The 25,764-nt window shown below is 38.6% G+C and overlaps 1 protein-coding gene across 5 annotated transcripts in view; it reads right to left on the minus strand.

Moving 5' to 3' along the window:
• The window catches only part of LOC122562270 (lysine-specific demethylase 4C-like), a 437,697-nt gene that overhangs the window by 291,815 nt on the left and 120,118 nt on the right, over window positions 1–25,764 (minus strand). For all 5 annotated transcript variants that reach the window (XM_043715065.1, XM_043715046.1, XM_043715057.1 and 2 more), the window contains 3 exons: window positions 16,304–16,353; window positions 13,094–13,197; window positions 7,459–7,596 (listed from right to left, as the gene is read on the minus strand). In XM_043715065.1, the coding sequence (XP_043571000.1) occupies window positions 7,459–7,596; window positions 13,094–13,197; window positions 16,304–16,353 (292 nt within the window). The remainder of the gene's footprint in view (window positions 1–7,458; window positions 7,597–13,093; window positions 13,198–16,303; window positions 16,354–25,764) is intronic.

Genomic DNA, 25,764 nt, shown 5'->3' on the forward strand with positions numbered 1-25,764 from the left:
TTCCCCATTTCCCCTCCCCCACCTTTTCTCAGTCCCAACCCTCAGACTCAGCACTGCCTTCTTGACCTGCAATCTTCTTACCGACCTCTCCGCCCCCACCCCCTCTCCGGCCTATCACCCTCACCTTAACCTCCTTCCACCTATCGTATTCCCAACGCCCCTCCCCCAAGTCCCTCCTCCCTATCTTTTCTCTTAGCCTGCTTGGCATACTCTCCTCATTCCTGAAGAAGGGCTTATGTTTTCTCTTAGCCTGCTTGGCATACTCTCCTCATTCCTGAAGAAGGGCTTATGCCAAAACGTCGAATCTCCTGTGCCTTTGATGCTGCCTGACCTGTTGTGCTTTTCCAGCAACACATTTTTAAGCTCTGATCTCCAACATCTGCAGTCCTCACTTCCTCCTTGAAGGGCTGAATGGCCTACACCTGATCCTATTTTTTATGTTATGTTTCTATAAAGCCTCAGTGTGAAGACTGAAAATTTCTGCTCCCAAATTAGTAGCCAGCATATGAACATGGCTACAGAAGTAGGTAGAAACTATAACAACATGAGAAATTCTGCACTTTGGGAGAGCACAGGAAAATTGGAAATTATACTCAAACATGGCTAGTAAAACAATGGTACTGCACAGGGGCATTGCAAGAGACATTTACTATAAACCGACCAACTCCCACAGCTACCTAGATTACACCTCCTCCCACCCTGCTCCCTGTAAAAACGCCATCCTATATTCCCCTGTGTAACATTGCCCCTGTGTAAATTCCAGGTAATGATTGTGCATGCAAAATTGCATCTTACGTAACCAGTTACAACACTAATGAAATACAAACTACAGTCATTTATCAAATACATATGATGACTATCCAAAGAGGCCGGACATGGACTGAAACATGAAAAATTCAAATCTATTCTTGTATTTTAATAGAATTGTCACTAAAAGAAATTACACAAAGGTGTTCAGAGAGGTCGAGGAATGAAGAGATTTTGGTGTTCGATGAGTTTTTAAAAGAAGAAAAAGAATCAAATCTCTGCTTCCATCCTCAGTATATACATTGGTACCATTCAATATAGTTTGTGAAATAATAATATGATTCACTTCCCTCTTATAGAATCATACAGTACATAGCAACATAGAAGACAGGAGCAGGAGGTAGCCATTAGGCCCTTCGATCCTGCTTTGCCATTCATCATGATCATGGCAGATCGTTCAACTCAAGACTAATCCTGCTTTCTTCCCATAACCATTGAGCCCATTCGCCCCAGGTGCTATGTCTCGCCACCTCTTGAATATATTCAATGTTTTGGCATCATCCATTTCCGTGGTAATGAAATCCACAGGCTCACCACTCTTTAGGTGAAGAAACATCTCATCTTCATCCTAAATAGTTTACCCTGAATCCTCAGACTATTACCCCTGGTTCTGGGCACACCCACTATCGGGAACATCCTCCCTATATCCATTCTGTCTAGTTCTGTTAAATGAACTCTATGAGATTCCCCTCATTCATTTGAACTCCAGCAAAAACAATCCTAACCTAGTCAATCGCACCTCATACGTCAGTCTCACTATCCCCAGAAGCAGCCGAGTCAACCCTCGCTGCACTCCCTCAAGAGCAAGAATATCCTTCCTCAGAAAAGGAGACCAAAACTTCACACAATATTCCAGGTGTGGCCTCATCAAGGCCCTGTATAACTGCAACATCACATCCCTGCCACTGTACTCAAAACCTCTTGCAATGAAGGCCAACATACCATTTGCCTTCTTTTCTACCTGCTGAACCTGCATGTTTACCTTCAGCAAATGGTGCACAAGGACACCCAGGTCCTGCTGCACACTTCCCTCTCCCAATTTACAGCCATTCAGGTGGTTAGCTGCCTTCTTGTTTTTGCTTCTAAAGTGAATAACCTCACATTTATCCAAATTACACTGCATCTGCCATTGATTTGCCCACTCACCCAACCTATCCAGGTCATGTTGAAGGATCTTTGCATCCTTGTCATAGTTTACCCTCCCACCCAACCTGGTATCATCTGCAAACTTTGAGATGTTACATTTTGTTCCCTCATCCAAATCATTAATATATATTGTGAATAGCTGGGGTCCCATCACCAATCCCTGTGGCACCCCACAAGTTACTGCCTGCCAATTTGAAAAGGACCCATTAATCCCTACTCTTTGTTTTCTCTCTACCAACCAGGTTTCTGTCCATCTCAATACACTTCCCCAAACCCATGCACTTTAATCTTCTACAATATTCTCTTATATGGAACCTTATCAAACGCTTTCTGAAAGTCAACTGGCTCCCCCTTGTCAACTCTACTAGTTACATCTTCATAGAATTCCAAAAGATTTGTCAAGCATGATTTCCCCTTCATAAATCCATGCTGACTCTGTCTGATCCTGCCACTGCTTTCTAAATGCTCCATTTTAGTCTTTGATAATGGATTTGAGAAGGTTCCCCCCACTACTGATGTTAGGCTTACTGGTCTATAATTCCCTGTTTTCTCTCTACCCCCTTTTTTGAATATTGGAGTGACATTAGCTATCCTCCAATCTGCAGAGACTGTTCCAGAGTCTATAGAATCCTGGAAGATGACCACCAATGCGTCCACTATTTCTAGAGCCACTTCCTTCAGTACTCTGGAATGTAGGTTATCAGGCCCGAGGATTTATCCACCTTCAATCCCATCAATTTTCCCTGCACCATTTCTCTACAAATATTGATCGCCCTCAGTTCTTCCCTCTCACTAAATCTTGTATTCTCTAATATTTCTGGCATCTAATTTGTATCCTCTTTTGTGAAAACAAAAACAAAGTATGTATTCAGGTGCTCAGCCATTTCTTTGTCCCCTATTATACATTCCCCCCATTTCTGTTTGGAGGGGACCTATATTTGTCTGCACCAATCTCCTTCTCTTCAGGTACCTGTAGAAACCCTGAGTGTTTGTCTTTATGTTCCCTCCAAGCTTGCTTTTGTACTATATTTTTCCCTTCTTAATCAATCACTTGGTCCTTTTGCGCTGACTTCTAAACTGTTCCCAATCCTCAGATCCATTATTTTTCTTGGCTTCTTCCTCGAATTGGATACTATCTCTAATTTCCTTTGTAAGCCGTGGATTGGCCTTCTTACCCATTTTGCTTTTTGTGCCATAGGAATAAACAGTTCTTGCAGTTCCCCTATGCGTTCCTTGAATGTCTGCCATTGCCTATCCACTGTCAACCCTTTAAGTAACTCTATCAATGCCTACTCAAGCCTATCTTCAAAGTTTCCTTTATAAAGGTTAAGCACCCTAATCTCCGAATCAACCTCACTCTCCATCTTGATTAAATATTTTATCATGTTATGGCTGTTCATCCTCAAGCGGTCTCGCACAGCTAGATTGCCAGTGATTACCTTCTCATTACACAATACCCAGTTTAAGATGGCCTGCTTTCTTGTTGATTCCTCCACATATTGGTCAAAAAAAACATCCCGTATACACTCCCGGAATTCCTCCTCCATGGCATTGTGGCTAACTTGATATGCTCAATTATGCGCAGATCAAAATCTCCCTTATCACATGCATTTCTAATTTCCTGTGTAATGCCATTCCCAACATCACCACTGCAGTTTGGGGGTCCATATTTGACACTCACTAATCTTTTTTGCCACTTGGTATTTCTCAACTCCAACCATACAGACTCCACATTGTCAGAGCCAATATCCTTTCTCACTATTGTGTTAATTTCCTTTTTAACCAGCAATGCCACTCCACCACCTTTTCCTTTTTGCCTGTCCTTCCTAAATACTGAATCACATCCCTGGTCACCCTGCAGCCATGTTTCCGTAATCCCAATTATATCGTACCCTTTTACATCTATTTTCACGATTAGTTCATCCACTTTATTGCAAATATTCCACGCATTAAAGCACAAAGCCTTTAAGCTTGTCTTTTAATATTGTTTGTGTTGCTCTCAATATTTTTCTCAATAGCACTGTCTCAATTTTGTTCTTGATTTCTCTGCCTATCACTTTTCTTATTCCCTTTTCTACCTTCTGTTTTTGCCATTGCTCCCTCCTTCTCTGACTCCTTACATAGGTTCTCACCCCCCCCCCCCCAACATATTAGAGTGACATTAGCTATCCTCCAATCTGCAGAGACTGTTCCAGAGTCTATAGAATCCTGGAAGATGACCACCAATGCGTCCAATGACCACCAATGTGGGCGGCACGGTGGCACAGTGGTTAGCACTGCTGCCTCACAGCGCCAGAGACCCGGGTTCAATTCCCGCCTCAGGCGACTGACTGTGTGGAGTTGGCACGTTCTCCCCGTGTCTGCGTGGGTTTCCTCCGGGTGCTCCGGTTTCCTCCCACAGTCCAAAGATGTGCAGGTCAGGTGAATTGGCCATGCTAAATTGCCCATAGTGTTAGGTAAGGGATAAATATAGGAGTATGGGTGGGTTGCGCTTCGGCGGGTCGGTGTGGACTTGTTGGGCCGAAGGGCCTGTTTCCACATTGTAAGTAATCTAATCTAATTAGTTTAAACCCTGCCCAACCGTTCAAGCAAACACTTCCCCTCGGGCATCAGGCCCAGTCCTACCAGTACAGAAGAGGCTATTCAGCCAAACGAGTTTGCACTGATAAAACTATTCTAAATCTTCACAAATCTTGCTTTCCAAAATTTGACTCATACCTCAAATGTTATGGCACTTCAAGTATTCATCCAAGTACTTTTTAAAAGTTGTGAAGTTTCTCCTGCCTCACCTATTCTCCCAGACAGTGTATTCCAGATTCCCACTACTGTCTGGGTGAAAGAAAGTTTTCCTTAAGATCCTCTGAATGTCTTATCTTTCACCTGAAAATATGCTCCCTCATTACTGATCCTTCAACTAAGGAAAACAGCTGCTTCCTGTGTATCCTGTGCATTCCCCTCATGATCTTATACATCTCAATTAGATTCCCTCTTTGCCTTCTCTGCTTTAAACAAAAGAACCCTGCTTTTATAATCTATGTAGTGATTGTTAAAGGCAAGTGTCCTGTTTGCCTTCTTAACCACTGTATTAACCAGTCCTACCACCTGCGGGTTGTGTGGACAGGCAGCTCAAGGACCCTCTGGTCCTCTCAGCTTCCTCGTAAACCTGGAATCAATGAGTATTTCCTTGTCTTATTCCTTCTTCCAAAGCACATCATTTCACACTTCCGAGGATTAAGTTCCAACTGCCATTGTTCTGTCCAATTTGTCAATATCCTCATATAACTTAAGACCTTGCTCCTCCCCACAAACATGCAGCCAACTTTTGTGTCAAATGCAAACATATCATTCTCCCAACATTTTCTCCTAAACTGTTGATATATTTCATGAAGAATAAGTCACCCAGCACTGATCCATGGTGAACGCCACTGCACACCGGGCTCCAGTCATACAAACAGCAATCTACCACCTACAATTCTGTCTCCTACAGGAAAATAATTTTGGATTCAACTTGCCAAGTTATTCTGGATTCAATGTGCGCTTACCTTCCTCAGCAGTTCCCCCACTAGGACTCTGTCAAAGGCTTTGCTGAAGTGCACATAAACTGCATCTTCCCTTCAACAAACCCAGTTACCTCCACAAAAAAACTTGAGGTCTGGCCTTCCTCTGACAAAGCCATGCTGATTATCTTTGATCAAACCTTACCTCTCCAAGCAGAGATTCACTGTCTCCTTCAGAATTTTCCCAAATAGTTTCCCTACCACTGATGTGAGGTTCACTGGTATGTAATTTCTACCACCCTTCCTGAAAAATGGGATCACACTGGCTGACCTTCAGTCCTCTAGCACCTCCCCTGTGGCCAGAGAGGAATTAAAAATTTAGATTAGAGCCCTTGTAATTTTGAGTAGCCTGGGAGACAACATATCCAGCTCTGGGGATGTGTTCACTTTTGTGCCCACCAAAACCACCTTACCCCCATGTCATTCTGCTCAAGAACCTCACTTCCCTCTTCTTAGATTCCATACCTACATTCTCCTTCTCCTGAGTGAAGACAGATGTGAAATAACTATTTCACACCCTACCAATGTCCCCTAGTGCCACATACACTTTGCCCCCTTGGTCCCTAATAAGCCCATTCTTTGCCTGGTTATCCTCTTCCTGTCTATACATTGAGAATATCTTGGGATTCACCTTAAATCTTACCCACCAGTGTTTTCTCGTGCCCCTCATTTGCTCTCCTAATGTTTTTTTTAAGACCCCACTGCACTTTCTGTATCCACCAGGGCGAGGTGTTAAAAACCTCTCTTCTTTCTTATCCAGTCCGGAGTATTCCTAGACATCCAGGGTTCTCTGGGTTTGTTGCTCTTACATTTCAACTTAAAGGTAGCATATTGGGCCTGTACTCTCCCCAGTTCTTTCTGAATGCTTCCCACTGTTCTGCTATAGATTTCTCCACAAGTGGCTGTTCCCAATCTATTTTGGTCAGACCCTGCCTTATTTTTAAAACAAAATCTGCCTTCCCCCAATCCAAAACACTTTCTGCAGACCAACCTTTTCCTTTTCCGTAACAAACTTAAAATATACTGCGCTGTGCTCAAGATCGCTAAAATGCAACCCTCACTGAACACATATCCAGCTTAATTCCCCAGAATTAGGTCCAGCACTGCACCATTTCTTGCTGGAAATTCTAAATGTGGATATAAAAAGCCCTCGTGAATCTGCCCCTTTCAACACTTTACACTATGTCTACCCCAATTAATATCGGATAAGCTGAAATCCCCTATTATTTTTACACACCTCAGAAAATTGTCTATATATCTGCTTGTTTATTGACTGCTGACTTTATGGGGGCCTAAAAAGCAGTGCCCCCTTTTTATTCCTAAGTTAACCTTGTTGCAACCAAAGGATGAGGAGGGGAGCCAGTCCATAGCTTCTCTCTTGGCAGTTTAATGGTTTAGGGTATCTGTCTGGAACAGTAATCAATCAGGGATTGTCACGCAGGGTTTGGTCGTAATGCAATGGTGGGCAGTACTAACATCTTCAAGGTTGAAGATGTTAGTACTAAGGTTGAATATCATTTAAAATATGTGCTTATGCATCAAGGACAAAAACATGAGGTACAGGAATGGTATAGAAAAATAACTGTAAGGAAGCTTACAAAGTTCACCTGATCTTATCAAGATGATGGATTCTCATTTGGACCTCTGATAAATTAAACATGATTTTTGTTTATAAACATAGGAAAAATGACAACACAGAGAAAGTTAGCACCACTGAGCACATCTGTAATTTACAGAGGAACTTAATACAAAGTTGAAAACAGACTTAAAAGATCAGCATCACAAGTCCTTCATGTATAAATCTTCCTATTTCTGTGATCACAGTGATTCAGCAGACATGATATCACTAAGTAGTTAATACTTTGTGATCTCAGCTTTTCTTCAAACGCCCCATAAGGACACAAAAATTAATCAATATTTTCCACTTCCATTCCTTGATGCCACTTACTTGTTTAGCTATTTTTCCATAATCAAGCCATCGAATGGTGGCAAAGTTTGTTGACTCAGCACAGTTGAACCCATGATTGAAGCCAGCATGGTACCCATAGGGAAAAGTGATCATGAACTGCCCTCCTTCTTGTGTAATCTGCATGAAAAAAAAGCAGAGTAGCTTGAGTTGGAGGACTTTTCAATTTGACTTTTCAATTCATATCTAAGCATAATTATTTAATAATAAAAATTGACCTAATTTCTGGATTTCTTTCAGGACTGTGTCACAGCAAAAGTTTTGACTTACAATACATATGTACTACAAACTAAAAGAATAAGAGGACGGACAGCTATATTACACACAAGAAACAAAACTTGAATTTCAATAAATTTCTTTCTTTTAAACTACAGGAATTTATTTTATCAATCCTTGCTATTGTGCATACAGTAAACAAATAAGAAACTGAGGAACATTATTTTCAGCTATTTCAACCACCACTGGAAATCATTTAACCAGCAGTATATTAGCATTCATGTTGTAACATTCTTCACTGAATGATAAATGAAGAAAGAGTGTAGAAGTAAACAAAGCAAGCAATCAGAAGTTTAATATACATTAGTTGCTTGCATGTGATTATGCTAATACCTGCCTAGTGTCACACATTCTACCCTCTATAATTTTGAGGTCCTCAAGTCCCTGTCTGAACCTGCATTGAATCCGATTCAATGCTATGCTCAATGATCCAGCAACATCTTTACTTTAAAATTCTGATCCTTGTTTTTAACTTCCTCCATGGTCACAACCTCTCTACATAGCCTCCAGCCACACAAAATCCATGTCAATCTGTTCCTGACCTCGAGAATCTACGATTTTAACCGGCCCACTACCCACTGTTGGAGTCTGTAATTTTGGTTATCTGACATTAAAACTTTGGATTTCTTTCTCAACAGCTTTTTTGACACTCACCTTTTAAGAGAAACCTTAAAACCTTTGAAAAAATATTTACTCATCTGACCCAACATCTCCTTGTAAATGTCAATGTGATATTTTGTTTTATAATACACGTGTGAAGCAGCCCAGAATGTGCTACTTTATTAAAGGCATATTATAAACACAAGTTGCTTTGGTTATTGTTTGAAATGATACTAGGAACAGGATGAATTTCCTGACATTTTAATAATGCTACTGCCATAATGACTGCTGATTTCTAGTTATGCGAGCAGAAAGGAAGTGACCAGATCAGGGAGGATGAACTTTCAATAATCAATTGAATGCAAAGTGTCTACAGTTGAAACACAAAAGCAATTTAATGTGTTAAAACGCAAATGGCAAATTCTACTCTGCTCAGTGTTATATACATGATAAAAATCTTGAATCAGCAATTTACAGCCATAACATTTTGAATTTGTTATACATCTCTTTTCTAATATGCTTTTAAAATATCGCCTCTGCAAAAGCTGCAATGACAAAAACACTCTAAATGATGGCCTCAACCAAAGATTTTTTAAAATTAAAATGCAGATAAGGATTTGCAAAGTTCTCATCTTTCTCAAAATTGCTTCAGTTGATGGAGTGAACAATTTTGAGCAACTATGCTGAAAATTCCAAAACAATGCTTGAAGATATATGGTTATAGAGTTATATTGATATTAAATATACTTAGAGTCAAAAAGCATGGAAACAGACCCTTCAATCCAACCAGTTCATGCTGAAAATAGTCCCAAACTAAACTAGCCCCACCTGCCTCCTCCTGGCCTCTATCCCTCCAAACCTCTCCTATTCATGTACTTATCCAATGATCTTTTAAACATTGCAATTGTACCTACATCCACCACTTCTGCAGGAAGTTCATTCCACACATGACCCACCCTCATATAAAACATTTGCCCCCCTCTCTTTCTTTAAATCTCTCCCCTCTCTCCTTAAAAATGTAACCCTTGGTCTTGAAATCCCCCATTCTGGAGAAAAGACATCTACCATCAACTCTATCTATACTCTCATTATTTTATAAACTTCTATCAGGTCATCTGTCAACTAACTAAGCTCCAGTAAAAAAAAGTGCTAGCCTATCCAGTCTTTCTTTACAACTCAAACCTTCCACACATGGCAACAGCCTGGTAAATCTCTTCTGAACCCTCTCCAGCATGATAATATGCTTCCTATAACTGGGTAACCAGAACTGGACACAGTATCCAGAAAAGGCCTCACCAAGGTCCTGTACAACCTCAACATGACTTCCCAGCTCCTATATTCAAAGGACTAAGCAATGAAGGCAAGTGTGCCAAATGCCTTTTTAACCACTCTGTCTTAAAGTAGCAAGTGCATTTTTGAGTGCCAATATCTCATTATGCCCCAATATTGTTTAGCTTTACAATTCTTACAGGGGATCACCAAATTAGCTGCCATCAGTTAGCTTCCGCTTTGATTATTTCAGCATCACAGGCTAACATCCATATTCTGCAAACATATCTTATTAGAGTTCAAGACATTTGTTTCAGTGTTATGAGAAGCCACAGCTTATAGTTAAATTGTAGCTGTTCTCAGTTCCTTGCTATTCAGAAACGCAAGTGGGAACGTTTTCATTTTTAATATTTGAAAGAATATTTTAATATATTTCTTCCTGTTTTACTTTCTCTTGGGATAAGTTCTTCAATTTGATTGTGATATGTGATTGCTTTAAAAGTTTTAGATTAGATTAGTTACAGTGTGGAAACAGGCCCTTCAGCCCAACAAGTCCACACCGACCCTCCGAAGAGCACCCCCCCCCCCCCCCCCGAGACCCATTCCCCTAAATTTACCCCTTCACCTAACACTACGGGCAATTTAGCATGGTCAATTCACCGAACCTGCACAATTTTTGGAATGTGGGAGGAAACCGGAGCACCCGAAGGAAACCCATGCAGACACTGGGAGAATGTGCAAACTCCACACAGACAGTTGCCTGAGGCGGGAACTGAACCCGGGTCTCTGGCGCTGTGAGGCAGCAGTGCTAACCACTGTGCCACCGTGCCGCCCACAAGTTATACTGCAATGTAACTTTCTCTCTCAAGAAACGTATATAATTGTCTTTTACCTCAACTTATATTGTCCACTTGAATTATCTTCTCTAATAGCGAATTCCACAAATCCATTACCCTTTGAGTGAAAAGGCTTTGTCTATTTAGTTCTTAATTCTAACTCCTTGATGCTCTCACAGGTGGGTAAATCTCTCTGTAACATCTTTGTATTTCTATTCAAAATTGAAAAATCACTTAACTGAAATACTTCCTCATACCATTAAAATACAAGAAAGTATAGCTCTATGCCTACTGAGCAGGGATTCTGATCAGTAAAGAATTCAACCTTTCCTTATCATTAATGAACCAAGTGTTGGATAGCAGACAAGTCTTGCATTTATTAAACTTTTCAGGTGATATTGCTACCGACAGAAAATCTGCCAATTTCACAGATGCCAAAGTGTGCAGTACAAATGAGGCACAAGAGGAAAAACAGTGCACATTTTCTGTGCAATGATCTGACACCCAAGCCACTCTAAATTTATGTGGCCATATTGTTCGGAACACACATTTCTTGTGCAATTTGAATGGGTATTTCATTCCCAGTTCATTTGATAGTCTTTCCCTGCCAGGTTTGAGTGTAAATTTAACAAAGACAAAAATAAATTATTTAATAAATTTCCAGTGTTAAAACCTTAATGTTACAAAGATGTTTTACTTGAAACGCTAATTTATGATGTCATTGTCTAAAAGTGCTGTTTTATTAAAATATGGTATTATCAGATGAACATGTGAATCTTTTGAAAAGAACACTTTGCAAAATAAAAGACAAAGGCTACAGCTGCAAATGAAAAACACTAGTGGTTTCAATTAAGACATCAAGACAATGAAGCTTTCCGAAAGAGGGAATAGTTAAGTATAGTAAAGCGACTGGAATTTGAAAACTAAGGATCAAAGAGAAATTGTCACAGGGACAACAGCCTTGCTCTCTCTCTCTTCCTCTCAAACTCCCTCAAAGTTTGAGAGTTGAAAACCCATCATAAGACCACATTGCCCCATGTCGTGAGTTCTTAAAGCAAGAAATTTCAATAAACTCTCCAAATCTTCAAGAAAACACGAGAAATTAATCTGCGACAAGACACACTACTTAAAACCTTTTGGACCAGCATCCACTGAGGAAACAGACCCTTCAGTTATAAGCCAATATGCAGACAATTAGCAATTTGGTTTGAGTTTAAATTTTCCTGGGTCAGGTTTTTAGATTGTATATGCTACAGAGTTTATCTCACTTTTTCCATCTTTCGGGGGAAAGTTAGTTTCATATTTGCGTAGATGGCCATACTTACACATTTTAAACCCTGTACTATATTCTGCACATTAACTAAAGAAAGTTTTAGAAATAAAATTAACTTGTTACTTGTTAAATTAAGGAATCTGGCTGACTTACTTCTGACATCAAGTTATACACTATTACGTATCTATTAATTAAATTAAAATTAAGCTGTTGTTGCATCTCTGATAGGAATGGAGGGAAGAGAGACATCGATTCACCAATTCTGACTAAAACACTAAAACAAGATTGACACTAAATGAATAATTATGAAAGCCTGAAACAATGTAATCACTGTACGAAGTGACAGTCGCAAGAAATACAAGGAACACTTTATGAATTCATTGCGACCAAATATGCAGATTAATAGCACTTCAATAACTTGAAAGACTAATTTAAAACTACAACTTTCAATATTATTTATTGATGTAAGTATTTGGGATCAGAACTATAACCCATTTATTCCGATGAATGAATTTTATTTGTTAGTTTGGGAGTTAAGTCACAGGAAAAAAATAGATAAGTAAACAAAGTTGCTGAACACAAAATTTGAAAGAAAAGCATTTTTAAAAAACTGCCAGATACACACTACTTTGTTGTTTTAAATTTGTTTAAGACTGGGAAACTCCACGACCTCCTTATAAGAAGCTTCAGTACAGTTATCAAACTCAGAACTACAATCTGAGATCAAAATATTTTGAAGCTGCCTTTCAATCTCAAAAATATTGTCAAAACAACTAAAAAATTTTAAGTTCACCTACAAAGTTAAAGAATTTTCTGTATATTAATCTCAACAAATGAAGAATAGCATATTTAAAAAGGTTAATTATTTAGTTTTGTTTTTAAATTTGCTATCCTCCATTTTCATAGGATAATTTTCAAATTGCACCTTCTTGACAAAGCAAACAAAATTGCTTATTGTATGACATGAAGGCAAAGAAAGTACTACACTGTTCTATACCTGCAATCAAAACTATAATTTAAATATCATTTACTATGTGAGAAATTCATTTTATGTCTTCCAATATATAGCAGATGAAAGATAGCACAGTCAAGATAACCTTTTAAACAGAAATTTTTAATACTTCATCTTTTACCACAATCTCTCAACTTGGACATTAAATAGCTGTATTAAGTAACCTATTAACATATCTGATAACATTATTCTTTAACTAATTTTAGCTAATACAGGTGACAAAATCTTAAAAGTTAATGCATTTTAATTTTAAATACATTTCACATAGGATAACTACAAAAATATGCAAGTAAAAATGTTCCATGAAAAATAATCATTTTATATGACTTTTTAAAAAAATATACTTAATACCTTATCAAAAGGGATGCCATACTTTTTGAGTATGGATGGAGAGATAAGAGTCATCTTGTGACGTAGGAAAGCATCACATCCTTGGGAACTACTCGGAAAGAAACCTGTAGATGATAAATATTTTTAAATTAATTTGGTAATAAAATATGTCATAGTTGTTTGGTAGTACGGAGTTTTACAAGCATAAGCTCTAGACAGGGCCTGGCTTGAACAGCCTAAGGGATATACTGCTTGATCCACCAGTCTTTAATATGTATAGCCCACACACTTGGCAAAGCTCACAACACAGTGTCCATCATTCAACATGACTCTGCAATTGGACAATATGTGCTGATTAATTCTATGCATCAAAAGAATTACACAGGCATCCTATTTAGAACTGACAGTTGGTATAACTCATGTGCTGGAAGTTAACAGTCAATCAACATTAATGTGCACATTCTCCATGGTAACGTTTCTACCAATCATAATCCACTTGCCAACCAATAAGCACTCTCCTTGCATGCAGTATAAATGTATTCTTGCAAATATCCTGACGAGTGCAAGACAAAAAACTTCAACAGAATGTGCCTTCTTTTAGCTACATGTAGGTTCATTTCATTTTATAAAACTAGCCCAAAATACGTCCAATCACAAAGAGATGTGGCCAGTGTATGCAGAAAAGGTAATACAGCAAACATTCAACTATAATATTTTTAACAAAATCTGATTGAAGTCTCTTTGCTCTGGTTTGGCTCACTTGTGAAACTATGGATTTTAAATAGTAGCTCTATTAAAACAGTCAAATATTCATGTATTTCCCAAATGCACTGAGGGAATATTACTTAAAATTATGTATCAAAACAATCATGGGAAATATAACATGTCAACCATGGCTAAAAAAAAATGGCTGTTAGTCATACTGTTTCCATAGTCACTAGGTTCTGAATTCAAGTCCCACTTCAATACCTGAATGCAGAAATCAAGGCTGACAGTCCACCACAATTCTCCTGATTCAAATGCAAGAACAATTCTCCTGGTATCCGGGCTAATATTCATGCCTCAATTAAAACATGAAACAAAATATCTGATCAATACTTGATTGCTAACGACTGCTGTGTTTCCTACAATACAATCATGACCGCACTTCATGACATACTTAATTGGCTGCACAGTGCATGATACCTTGAGGTCGTGAAAAGTGTTTTGAAGCCTATCTTTTTTATTTCAATAAGCTAGAATAAATTTTTGCAGTACTAACTGGGTGCTGCACTGTTGGAGGTGCCATCTTTCAATTAGGTATTAAAACTTATTTTCAACTGTTCAGACTTACCATGAACACCAATTTTGCAACCATATCTCATCTCTACTACTGCCATTAACACCTACTTTGGCTTTTGCTCTGGACACCCTCACCATCTTTTGCACTCTCTCCTCCTCCTCCTTTGTCAACAACATAAAAAACATCATCTTCCAGCCCTATTCAGCTCTGAACAGTCATATCGGATTTGAAACGTTAACTTCATTTCCCTCTCCACAGATGTTGCCACACTTACTTCGTCTCTCGACCATTTTCTGTTGTGTTGTTTTTTACATGGATGAAGCATTATAATCTCTAGAATGCAGTTAGAACTCATGATTTTCTGGCTCACAGGAAAATATGAGCTGTGCTGCGTACGTGTATATGTACACACAAACAGATTTCATTGAAAGATTTTTGGAAACTACGTATTTATAACAACGTGTAAGAGATAGGAGCGCAAGACTTCATAACCCCTTCAGGGAAGGAGAATACTCCACTGGCTGTAACAAAAAAAATTCAAATACACTCACGACGTGGGGAATGATTTGAAACCATGTTTACATATTTCTGACGGCGGACAATCGCGTTGAATTTAGAATTTGCTTTATTATCACATGTAGTCAAGTACAGGAATATAGTGAAAAGGCCCAACATTAGGAACAAAGTACCTAGGCTCAAATCTTACATACGAAATAGAGAAACAAAGGAGAAAGTGACATTACCTTACAGTTATTCATAGTTTAAGTTAGAAAAGTAAGAAATAAAGCTAGAAGGATAAGCATTACAGTCTTCCTATAAAGGGCCTGCAGTAGATTAGTGATCTGGCTAGGCTTGCAAGCTGCTGACCACCCACACTGGTCCTCAGTCCAACATTCATCGCTGTTCCAGGTACACTGACCATCCTGCTTCACTTGAGCCTCCAGCTCACATTGATGAGACAATTTCCTTGTGTGATCACTGAATTAAGCAGGAGCTACAACACTGCAAGCTAAAACACATCCAATTATTTATGACTCCCCTACCCCATACATGTCTTAGTTGTATCTCAGAATTGACACTGACGCAAAAGCACAAGTACTTTGAAGTCTGTCCTTCTTGCTTCAATAAGCTAAAATTCAGGCTTTAAATTGAAGTGGGAAGTGAAAATTCTATTCTACAATTTAGATTTGATTATAATTCCAACAACCAGCAGTTCTCCCAATAAATATCAAATTTATCTGATTTTCAGTTTTACAAAGTTTAACCAACTCCAGATTCTGAATAAAGCCATATTTATTTAACTATCAATATATCAATTTTCCACTCTCAATTATTCAGAATTTGAAGCGCCTTTTAAATGCCAGGTTAGCAGATGTAAAGATATTCTTTGGTAGATTTTCCACTGTGGCATAGTGCCAAATGCTAATTTTGGAACAATTATGAATTCATTCAAATTTTCATGCATCAAAGTAGGTGTCATTAGAGGAAGCACATCCTTCTGGACTTCCTCTGGACCAAGAAAGCATATTATAATCTAACAATGGGAAATGGAGGTCACACGGGTCACAGATCATCGAAGTCTCACTCTTCTGTAGCATGCAAAAAGCAGCAAGTGCCACTAATTACCAGACATTTTATTCCTTGGATAATATATTTTACAAAACCACGTTCATCTATTTCTACAATGCAAATTCAAACAAATTTATAAGCTTGTCATAAAATCCCAACTAGTTATAACTGGCACTTTAATGCATGAGATTTGTATTGGTTGCAATGATCAAAATCATCAAAAAGAGAGAAATGCCATCCAATGCTCCCATCCACATCTGCCTTTGCTCATCCTTATAGTTCCATGTCAGTAAAGAGCTAACAACACATTATTTCAACTAAGACAAAAGTAATACATTCTTGCTAGAAATCGGAGGTACACAACATGTCAAATTCAGTACCTTGTGCAAGACGTTCTAGCCTCTTCCCTTGTTCAGGAGGTACCGCATACCTGAAAACGAAAGAATGGACAGATCAATTTTGCCCTTTTTGGATCCTAAGTTGCTGCCCCGTTATTTTAATGTGGGCATAAAATTAGGCATAATAAAAGCATCCAGAAAAAAGATGCAGCAATATTTTTCATCATTATCAAGTCAAAATCAATACCTAGTGTTTAAAAAAAAACAACTGTGCCATCCGTTCTTCATGTGTAGCAGTTATAATGCTTAAATAGACTAAATAAATTGAATTATTAACAGATACAGTTACATAAAGCTATGTACTACTCAGAGCAAAGTTTAATCTAGCACCAACTTGCTGAAATTCATTACTTATTCTTACATAGGTATTAATTCAGTAAAATGTTCCCAAATCAATTGCTATTTACTGGAAAAAATTGGTAAAGGTATAACAGTGATTTATGAATTTTATAAATACATTGTTTCATTTCTTTTTTCCAACATCCTACAACAGTGGCTATTAATTTTGCTTGCAGGCTATTGTTGCCTATTTTTTATAGACTGCTACCAAGAAATGCATACAATGATCTAACAGAGCCATTATTTCTAGTTTCGGTGCCTTACGATCTATTTCCTTCCACGGCAACAAGGCACAGGTTTGGAAGAGAGGCAAATGAAAACTTGTAACTTTTTCAATCATGTTAAAAAAAATAAGAACGAGGAGCCACAGTAGACCACACAGTCTGTTCCAATATTCAATACAATCATAGCTGATCTTCAATTTAAGTACAACCTTCCCTCAATTCCCTAAGAGACAAAGAATTTGTCAGCCTAAGATATTAACGTTGGAGGGTCCACAAACCTCTGGGGCACAGAATTCCCAAAGACTCTTGACCTTAGGGTGCTCCCAAGAAATATAGCCATTAGTCGCAACCCAGTAACTCGTCAAATACCATGTCACGATTCAATAACAGAAACACAGATAATTACATCACAGAGAAACCGTCAGTCCACCTATTATACCTGTGCTATTTATTTGAAACAGGAGTTTTTCTAAATCCCATATTCCGACATTTTATTCAGCTAAATTACCTGTTCAACTCCCCTTTAAATCTATTTAATGAAGAAAATTTCAGCATTTTTAGGTAAAGCATTCCAGAGCCAAACCAAGCTCCAAATGAAATAATTTCATCTCACCTTTTCTCTACATATTTTTCCAATAATCTTGAATGTATCTCCAAGTTATTGATCAACTCACTAGAAGAAATAATTTTGTTCCATCGCCTTTATCCAAACCTCAGCATATTGCAATCCTCCACTTGATCATCTCTGAAACTTTATTCAAAAACTTTCCCAACCTCCCCTCATGACCTTCATTCCTGGTAATATCTGAATGAATCTCCTGCATACACTTTTTGAAGTGGTAACATCTTACCTGAAGTGTGACGGAAGGTGGTTTTCACAATGTATCAATCAAGGCCTAACCAGTGATTTGTAAAGACATATGATCATCATATTGCTTCTGTACTCTATTGCACAATGTATAAACTTAAGTAAACCAAATGCCATCTTTCAACTTGCCCTGCCATCTGTAAAAGTTAATATATATGGCCAACAAGATTTTTTTGGTTTTGAGCTATTTATACTAAAATGTGTTTTCTTATTATTCCTTCAAAGTATCACAGGACAAAAGGCAAGTGATTGGTTGATAAGTATTATTACTATTTTTTCTCTCAAGTTGTGCATTGGTTTCAACCAAGAAATGTAGTTCATAGTATGATGAATTCCATTTTTGTAGTATCAATTTGTGCTGCAAGTGAATATTGTAACATCCAGGAAATAGACAGTTCTAAGGGGTTGTTACATTCAAGTCCCATTGCTGATTGCTACATTTGAATGCTCCAAAGTATTAGCTACATTCAATGTTAAAAAGGAACAAGGATGATGCATGCTTCAAGGTTTTCAATTGGTCACTCAAAATATTTCAGGTTCAGTGAAGAACAGTTCCAGGTCACAGTCAGTTGCAGAAAATAGAATCAGAAGCAAGCTCCATGCAGGAAAGAGCTGTAAAGCTGTTCTGCTGAAGAGGCAACCAAACTACAATATGTCTGTGTCGTTGTGATTCAGTGAACAGTCAAGAACAGTTGAGTGGCCCTGTGTAACTGGAAATCTTTGGAAGTTCCAGGAGCCAGTAGGCAACTGTGTGTTACAAACAGGGCTCTGAAAATTTCTTTAGAGGGCTCAAAGAAAGCAATACATCATGAATAGTTCAGTACAAGTGAGAATGATTATGAAGAAAACTATAAACTTTGTGCATTGAATATAGTTCAGGAAACAAGCAAAAACGCAGTGCTGATTGAAGCTCATTGTTTATTAAAAACTGGACTTGTGCCAGAAAGTAGTCCCAGGAAAGAATGGTGAACCAGCCGTTGTTGAGGCTGTTCAAGGATGTTGAGCTGTTTCTGAGAGGCCTCAAGGGTAGATTATTAAAAGTGAAAAACTGGAATGCCCCTTGATGTTTTAATGAGATTTATAGACTCACATTACCATTAATATTGGAGTTGGGCGGTCAGAGAAATCCCCACCTTGACCACACTTGCTTTATGCTCTGTGGGATGTTAGCCTTGTTTGCCTCGTGTTAAGTTTGAGATGTTAGAATACAGGTTATTTGCATAACCCAAATCTTTTTCTTGTTAATAATCATTGCTTGTCTATTTAAGTATTATTTGTAATAAACTAATTATTCTTTGTTAATTACACAAAACTTGGTTGAACTGTTTAGATTACTAAACCAGATACAAAGAAAAATCTATTATGGGCCATTCATTCTTAAAAATATCTTATGGCCAATGGAGGAGTGACATTAGAAAGGAATCAGTGCATTCCCCCATCCTTAATTACAACAGTAGTATTTCAAAGTTTGGTAAGCTTGAAATTTCCTGAGATATAAATCTGGTTAAACACAATTACATCTTAAATCGCTGATAAATGCAGAGACTGGACCAATAAATGGAGACATGCAAGGCACCTCAGCTCGAATAAACACAGGTATCTTTCTCTATGGGATAGTCAGTCATTCTTGATTGTGCGTTTAAATGACAGAAGGGATTAGATGGCACAAAAGCAGACAGACTACTGCTTCTGGTTGCGGAATACAAAATAAGGGTGCAACTTAAAACTGAACTAGGCTTTTCATGAGTGAACGCAAGAAGCATTTTTCACACAAAAGGTAAATGCAGAAAATTTGGAATTCTTATGGAATTCTCACCCCAAAGGCTGTGGTTAGTTCTTTCAACATTGAAATTTATCATTTATATAAATAGTTTGGATGAGAATACAGAAGGCATGGTTAGTAAGTTTACGGACAACACCACAATTGGTGGCAAAATAGACAGTGAAGAAGGTTTTCTAAGATTACAATGCTCAAATGGGTTAACAGGCTGAAAAATGGCAAATGTAGTTCAATCTGGATAAATGTGAAGTATTGCATTTTGCTACAATAGTTAAGAGCAGGGCTTATAGAAGTAATAGTAGAGCCTTGGGTAGTATTGTAGAACAGACGGATCTAGGGGTTCAGGTACATAATTTCATTAGATTACCTACAGTGTGGAAACAGGTCCTTCGGCCCAACAAATCCACACTGACCCTCTGAAGAGTAACCCACCCAGACCCATTTCCCTCTGACTAATGCACCTAGCACTATGGACAATTTAGCATGGTCAATCTACCTGACCTGCACATCTTTGGACTGTGGAAGGAAACCGGAGCACCCAGAGGAAACCCAAGCAGACACGGAGAGAATGTGCAAACCCACACAGACAATCACCCGAGGCTGGAATCGAACCTGGGACCCTGCTGCTGCGAGGTAGTAGTGCTAACCACTGAGCCACCATGCCGCCCTAAAAAGCATATCCTCCCCGGCGGGGAATTGAACCACGGTCTCCCACATGACAGGCGGGGATACTAAACACTATACTACCGGGATCGCTGAAGTGTGTGTCACATCCTTCGTTGCTCAGTCCTTTGAGTATAGGAGTTGGGAAGTCATGTTGGGGTTCTACAGCGCATTGGTGAGGCCTCCCTCTTCTGGAATATTATGTCTAGTTCTGGTTGTCCAGTTATTGGAAGGATGTTATCAAGCTGAAGAGGGTTCAGAAGAAATTGACCAGGATGTTGCCGGGTATTGAATGTTTGAGTTATAAAGAAAGGCTGGAAAGGTTGGGATTTCTATCACTGGAGCATAGAAGGTTGAGAGGCGACATGATAGAAGTTTATAAAATAATGAAGAGCATAGATAGAGATAATGGGAGTTGTCTTTTCTCTAGAATGAGGGATTTTAAGACCAAAGCCACATTTTTAAGGTGAGAAGAGAGAGAATTTAAAAAGACAAAAGGGTCAAAGTTTTTACACAGAGGGTGGTTCATGTGTGGAATGAATTTCCTGAGGAAGTAGTGGATGTGGGTATGGGCCAGGAGCAGTCAGCTTAGTTTGGGATTATGTTCAGCGTGGACTGGATGGACCAAAGGGTCTGTTTCCATGTTCTATACTCCATAACTCCAAAATAAATTATTGTTAATAGGCAATAGAGATCAAAGGCAATGCATCAAATTTATGGCTTGGGGCAGCAAAGAATACAAATCATACAGCATGGACACAGATCCTTTGGTCCAACTTGTCTATCTGACCAATTTTCCCAAACTAAACTAATCCCACCTGTCTGCATTTGGCTCATATCCCTCCAAACTTTCCTATTCATGTAATTATCCAAATGTTCTAATAGTACCTGAATCTACCACTTTCTCTGGCAGTTCATTCCATACAAGAACCAACTATGTGTGAAAAAGTTGCCCCTCACGTCCTTTTAAATATTTTCCTTCAACTTTTGCCCCCTAGATTTGAATTATCCCACCCTAAGGAAAAAACCTTTCCTATTCACACTTATCTATGCCCCTCATGATTTTATAAACCTCTGTAAGGTCATCACTCATCTCCGACACTCCAGTGAAAATAAAGTGCCTGCTTGTTGAAGAAGATTACTTGTAAACATACAAAAATCACAGTTCTGAAGCATTGAAAAGACAAGTAATTATCTCCTTCACAATACACAGATTCCCACTTAGCTTTACGTCTTCTGCAAATTTGGAAACATTATATGATTCCCATATACAAATTACTTATATATGTTGCAAACAGTTGGGTTCCAAAGGGGAAGAAAAGAAAAAGTTAAAAAACACCAAAAGTTAGAAAAGTGACAGAACACAGCATATGCCAGCAAGACACAGAGCAGTCGTGCAAGCTTGACACAATATAGAGTTTGGAATTTTTCCCCATTTTTTCAGAGGTAGCTGTTGTTAATTGATCCTATTAATGTCACTTACACTTCCTCCAGGTTATTTTTATTTGTCCTATTACTACCCCTTTCTGCATATTCTAATCTCTCTCAGCTTCAGCTATAGATTTTTTGTTTTGATTTTCACCTCTCCCCAGACTTGCTTAAAATGTTTTCAATGTTTATAACACGTCCCAGTTGTAATGAAAGGTTCATCTGAAACAGGGACTGTATAGCCTGCTGGGTATTACCTGCATTTTCCGATTATAAATTGCTTTTGAAATACAGCTTTCAAAAGATGCAATACTGTAAATTGTCCTTTAAGTAAATTAGCCAGAAAAGGCAACAAACACTCAATAAACCAGGCACCATCTTTACAGAGAATACAAATTACTGCTGATATTAAAACAAATACAATGACTAGCAAGTTTTGAGAAGATTTGTAGCTCAGATTGAGGTTCTGGATGTAGGTTTGCTTGCTTAGCTGAAAGATTCATTTTTAGACGTTTTGTCACCAAACCAGGTAACATCCGGATGAAGCACTGGTCGTATGGCCAGTGGTCGTAATGCCACCTAGAACTCTATCAATAAATACATTGACTTGCATCCCATTTACCACCTCTTGAGAAAAAGAACAGGAAATGACATCACCACAGGAAATGACATCATCACAGGAAATGACATCACCAACCCAAGGACGCCTGAACACAAATAGAAAGCTGGCCATACCACCAGTGCTTCATCCGGAGGTTCACTGATGATACCGAGTATGGTGACAAAACTTCTGAATACCAACCTTCCAGCTGAGCGAGCAAACATACATCCAAATTCAATGACACTTGATAGTTATGAAGAAAAACCACATTGAACTCAAAATGTTAATTCAATTTCTCTCTTCTCAATTGCAAAGTTTCTCTAGCACTATCTGGTCACATTAGTTCAACATATTTACTCAGCTGTTTCTTCTACAGATGCTAGTGTTTCTGGCATTTTCGGTTTTTTTTATATTGCACATCTCTCACTTTTTGGTCATGCTTCTTCAATTCAAGCAGCAACAAAAGGAAATGGTGCCTAGTGCTCCTGATAGCCTCTTTCGTTCATTGAATGTGATAACAGGTAGTATGACAGCAGAGGCAAATTTAGGACTGGCATTTTTCACATCGTACTTGATGGGAGAGTTTAGTTGGTACTCACAAAGTGGAACAAAGTTGTTCCGTTCCCTTACTGATATCTTCAAACTATTTGTAGTATTTCTGCTATATAATAACTTGTGTTTCTTAAAACTATAGCTGCAAATCAAACTGCAAAGGAAATGTTATAAAATTGTTTTTCATATAAAAATATAATGCACTTAGCAACGAATTTAAAAGATACTTCAGTGGATTTGACAAAACATTTATTTACAATGTAATATCATTACCATCCAGAAGAGGGCAGGGAAACAATATTTCAAAGATCTTCAAATACCTGTGCAATTTGTTGTAGTCAAAGCTATGACTAATGTTCTGTAACAAGTGTGGTACTTGGTTTTACACACGTATTTTGTGCAATATAATCAGTAAATATCACCAGTTACAAACAGCATGGACAAGTAGCTAAATTTGCATTATATCTAGGCGTATTATTCTTATTTCTGAATATAAAAGCACATGGAGTCATAGAGGAGTACAGTGTGGAAACAGACCCTTCGGTCCAACTTGTCCATGCTGACCAGACATCCTAATCAAGTCCCATTTGTCAGCACTTGGCCCATATCCCTCGAAACCCTTCCTATTCATATGCCCATCCAGATGCCTTTTAAATGTTGTACAGCACTCAAATAGATCTAACAGTCCAAGCCAAACATAATCCCAAACTAAACTAGTCCCACCTGCCTGCTCTTAGCCCACACCCCTCCAAACCTTTCCTAAACATCCAAATATCTTTTAAATGTTATAATTGTACCTGCATCCACCACTTCCTCTGGAAGTTCATTCCACACACAAACCACCCTCTGTGTAAAGAATTTGCCCTTCATGTCTTTTTTAAATCTTTCTCCTCCCACCTCAAAATGCTGGCTGTCACATGTGTATTAAAATTATATGGTTGCATGTGGGTCATGGGCACTCACTGAAGTTTCACTTGAGCAGAGAGAAATATTTAAGAGTGTCTTATAGGACAATGATTGCCTCCCTACCCAGACCAAGAGGTCAAGGCCCACCTGTCATGGAGATGTGTCATAACAGGTTGATTAAACGTTATAAGGTCTTTTGTGGTGCAATGGTAGTGTCCCTTCCTCTGGAACAGAAGGTCCCGGTTCCAATCACACCTGTCCCAGAAATTTCTCAGGATGTGTACGTCTGAACACAGTGATTAAAATATTTTTGTTTTAAAGACATCCAGTGTTGGTGGCTGAGTTAGAAGGTGCACATTTGCATTTATTTACATCTTGAACCTTTCAAAACTGAGTATTAGACGTTAGATCTAATACAATCTATTACCAATTTTATGTCTGGAGGTCAACACTGATGTCAGCTGCAACGTACTCCTCTGAAGAAGCTCTAAAGTATTTAACCAACAACACCTGCACTTATATAAAGCCTTCAGTATAGTAAAACATCTCTTTCACTGCAGCATTATGATTCAACCCCAAACCACAGCAAGGTATGACTAGTCAAAAAGATCAGTTTTAAAGAAGCAACTTACAGAACACAGTAACTCAGTGAGGGAATTTCTGAGTTTAAGGACAATGCAGTTAAAAGGACGGTCACGATGGTGCGGTGAAGGAGAATAGGGATGAGCAAACAAAATAAGATTGTAGAAACATAGGAAGCTTGGAGCATTGTAAGGTTGGAGGATAGGGAGAAGCAACACGATGGAGGGCTTCAAACAAGCATGAGAATGTTAAAATCAAGGCATTGCCAGATTGGCAGAGAATATCAGTCATGAATTCAACTGAATGATGTCCAGACAGCCATATCACTAAATGGATGAGACACTGATATGGTAGATTGTGTCACGGAACTGGTAAATCCAGAAGCTCTGACTTGGGTACATATGTTCAAAACCCACTACCATTCCTTCTCTCTTCAACAACTGAGCCATTCTGACTCTTCACCTACTTCACAATTTCTATTTCTGTGGATAGGCTGTCCACCAATATCCTCTACAAGCCCGCCAATTTTACAGTGACTTTGACCTCCTTGTATCCTGCTTCTTGCAAAGACTGAATTCCATTGTCTCAGTTATTCCATCTCAGTTGCATCTGATTTGATTATACCATCTTTGACTGGGCTGCCTCCAATGTATCTTCCAATTTCCTCAACCAAGGATACTTCCCTCTCTCCCTATTGTGGCTGAAAAAGCTCGCAGTGGGTCCTATCCATCTACCAAACTTCTGCCCTCCTTCCCAGAACAACGACAGTGTTGCTCTTGTCCTAACTTTCCATCCCACTGATCTCCATTTTGAAAGGGTTATCCTCCACTTTCAGCCCACACAGATCAATGATGCTACTAGCAAACACATCTTCTCCTCTCTTCCACTATCAGCATTCCATAAAGATCACTCCCTCCATGACACCTTGGTCGACTCCTCCATCACCCCTCAAGTTTCCTCATGGCACCTTCCCATCTAATCACAAAAGGTATAACACTTGTGATTTCACTTCCTCCCTCCTCACCGCTGAAGCTCCAAAATACCCTTTGGTAAGGCAGAGATTTATTCATACTTCTTTCAATCTAATCCATTTTGGCCTTCTTCACAATGAATAGACCAAAATGCAGACTGGGTGACCATTTCATGTAACATTTCTGCTCTGTCCATAAAAATTACCCCAACCTTCCAGTTACCTCCCATTTCAATAAACCACCTCATTCCCATGTCAACATTTCCAACCAAAGTCACTTTCCCACTGAGGTACATGACAGCCTTCAAGACATGACAAGGAGTTCAACAATTTCAGGGGATGAACATTATCCTCCATTCTGTGTCTGCCCTCCCCCCACACATTTTATTCTTACACCACAGTTAAAATACAAAATAAAAGAATTAGCATAACTTTAGCTCTTTTGAAACACTTAGAAAAATAATACATATTTTAATGATCACCCATCAACTGTTCAAATACAGCAGCACCTCATAAACACTTTTGTCAAA

This window comes from Chiloscyllium plagiosum, chromosome 2 (assembly GCF_004010195.1).
Source record: "Chiloscyllium plagiosum isolate BGI_BamShark_2017 chromosome 2, ASM401019v2, whole genome shotgun sequence".
In the NCBI taxonomy this organism is placed as follows: Eukaryota; Metazoa; Chordata; class Chondrichthyes; order Orectolobiformes; family Hemiscylliidae; genus Chiloscyllium; species Chiloscyllium plagiosum.